General features: G+C 37.4%; 1 protein-coding gene across 1 annotated transcript in view; it reads right to left on the bottom strand.

Moving 5' to 3' along the window:
- The window catches only part of MPHOSPH9 (M-phase phosphoprotein 9), a 62,368-nt gene that overhangs the window by 50,476 nt on the left and 10,505 nt on the right, over positions 1–1,387 (bottom strand). The window contains exon 3 of the mRNA XM_012663405.1: positions 766–1,289. Coding sequence (XP_012518859.1) covers positions 766–1,289 — 524 coding nt within the window. The remainder of the gene's footprint in view (positions 1–765; positions 1,290–1,387) is intronic.

Raw genomic sequence — 1,387 nt, 5'->3', positions numbered from 1 at the left:
AACATAAAATTGGGTATGCCTGTATATAATTTTTGGTTACAAATCACATGAACATGTGTGACAAAATTCCACTATTGATACAGTCCTGTCCTCTAACTTTTGGCAGGTCTACAATGACTAGAAAGTAAAGGCATTTTTCTGGCAAGGCTTCCTTTAAGAGTTTAGTAGTCTTGCAACATTGCTAATGGGAAGAAAGTCATTCGTCCTCAGTATATAGTGTGCTTTGTTTATTTCAATTTTCTACAGGCAACAAATAAAAGACTTTTTTTTTTTTTTTTTTTGAGGCAGGGTCTCACACTATTGCCCAGACTGGTCTCAAACTCCTGGGCTTCAGCAATCTTCCTGCCTCAGGCCCTGAGTAGCTGGGACTACAGGCGCATGCCACTATGTCCCGCAAAAGACTTTATTTTTTTCTTTTTTTCTGTTAGACATGGGGTGGGGGGAGTCTCATCTCGTTGTTACCGTGCCTGGTCAAGACTTCGATTTGACAGTAAAACTGATAAATGTTCAAATACATCTCATTCTATTCTAGTCCAACTAAAAAGAATTCTATTTACTAGATTATAAATGTCATAAACAGGCCAGGCACAGTGGCTCATGCCTATAATCCTAGCACTTTGGGAGCCCAGGCATTTGAGGCCGCAGTGAACTATGATGGCGCCACTGCATTCTAGCCCAGGCAACAGAGCGAAAGACTGTCTCAAAAAAAAAAAAAAAAAGGTAATAAACAAATAAAACTCCCTTCAGTGGAGAAATTCTACTTACCTATTTGTTTTTCCACTGTATACTTCAGAAATCTTATTTTCGTCAAGTAAATTATGTTCAAATTCACCAGGAAAAATGGAAATATCTTCCTTTAAAGATGGACCAAACTCTTCGGTAGTCTGTATATAAAAACCCTTGTTTTTTACACCGTCTACAAGCGAATCAGGCTGCACCACAGGTGCTACGTACTGTCCTTTGGAAACATCAGTGTGTTCCATGAACTCTTCAGAGTCTTTAAGTTTGTATGTATTTAACTCTGAGACACAAAAGGTACCATACCCACTGCTCACTGAGCTACTGTCCATGTTACAGTCTGGTTGCGATGAGGACGTTTCTTGATGCATTTCAGGTTCTTTAGATTTAGGGTAACTGATAACAGATTCATTTCTCTCACTGTTTTCAGGAAAAAAACCCATTTGACTTTCTGAAGATACTTGTTTGCATAAAGAACTTCTATCATAGGAAGCCCAGGAAGCATTACTCGTCTGTAATTTCACTAAATTTTTTATCTCCTCTTGTATACGCTGGAAATAAAGGTTATAGATTTGGGTAAGAAAGTATACTAAATATCACATTTTTATAAATGTTATGAAAATATCACGTTTCAAAATATGGCAAAATA

The sequence above is a fragment of the Propithecus coquereli genome, unplaced genomic scaffold, assembly GCF_000956105.1.
Source record: "Propithecus coquereli isolate 6110/MARCELLA unplaced genomic scaffold, Pcoq_1.0 Scaffold81, whole genome shotgun sequence".
NCBI classification, from domain to species: domain Eukaryota; kingdom Metazoa; phylum Chordata; class Mammalia; order Primates; family Indriidae; genus Propithecus; species Propithecus coquereli.
The sequence above is the reverse complement of the archived record's forward strand: the minus strand, read 5'-3'. Positions and strand labels throughout refer to the sequence as shown.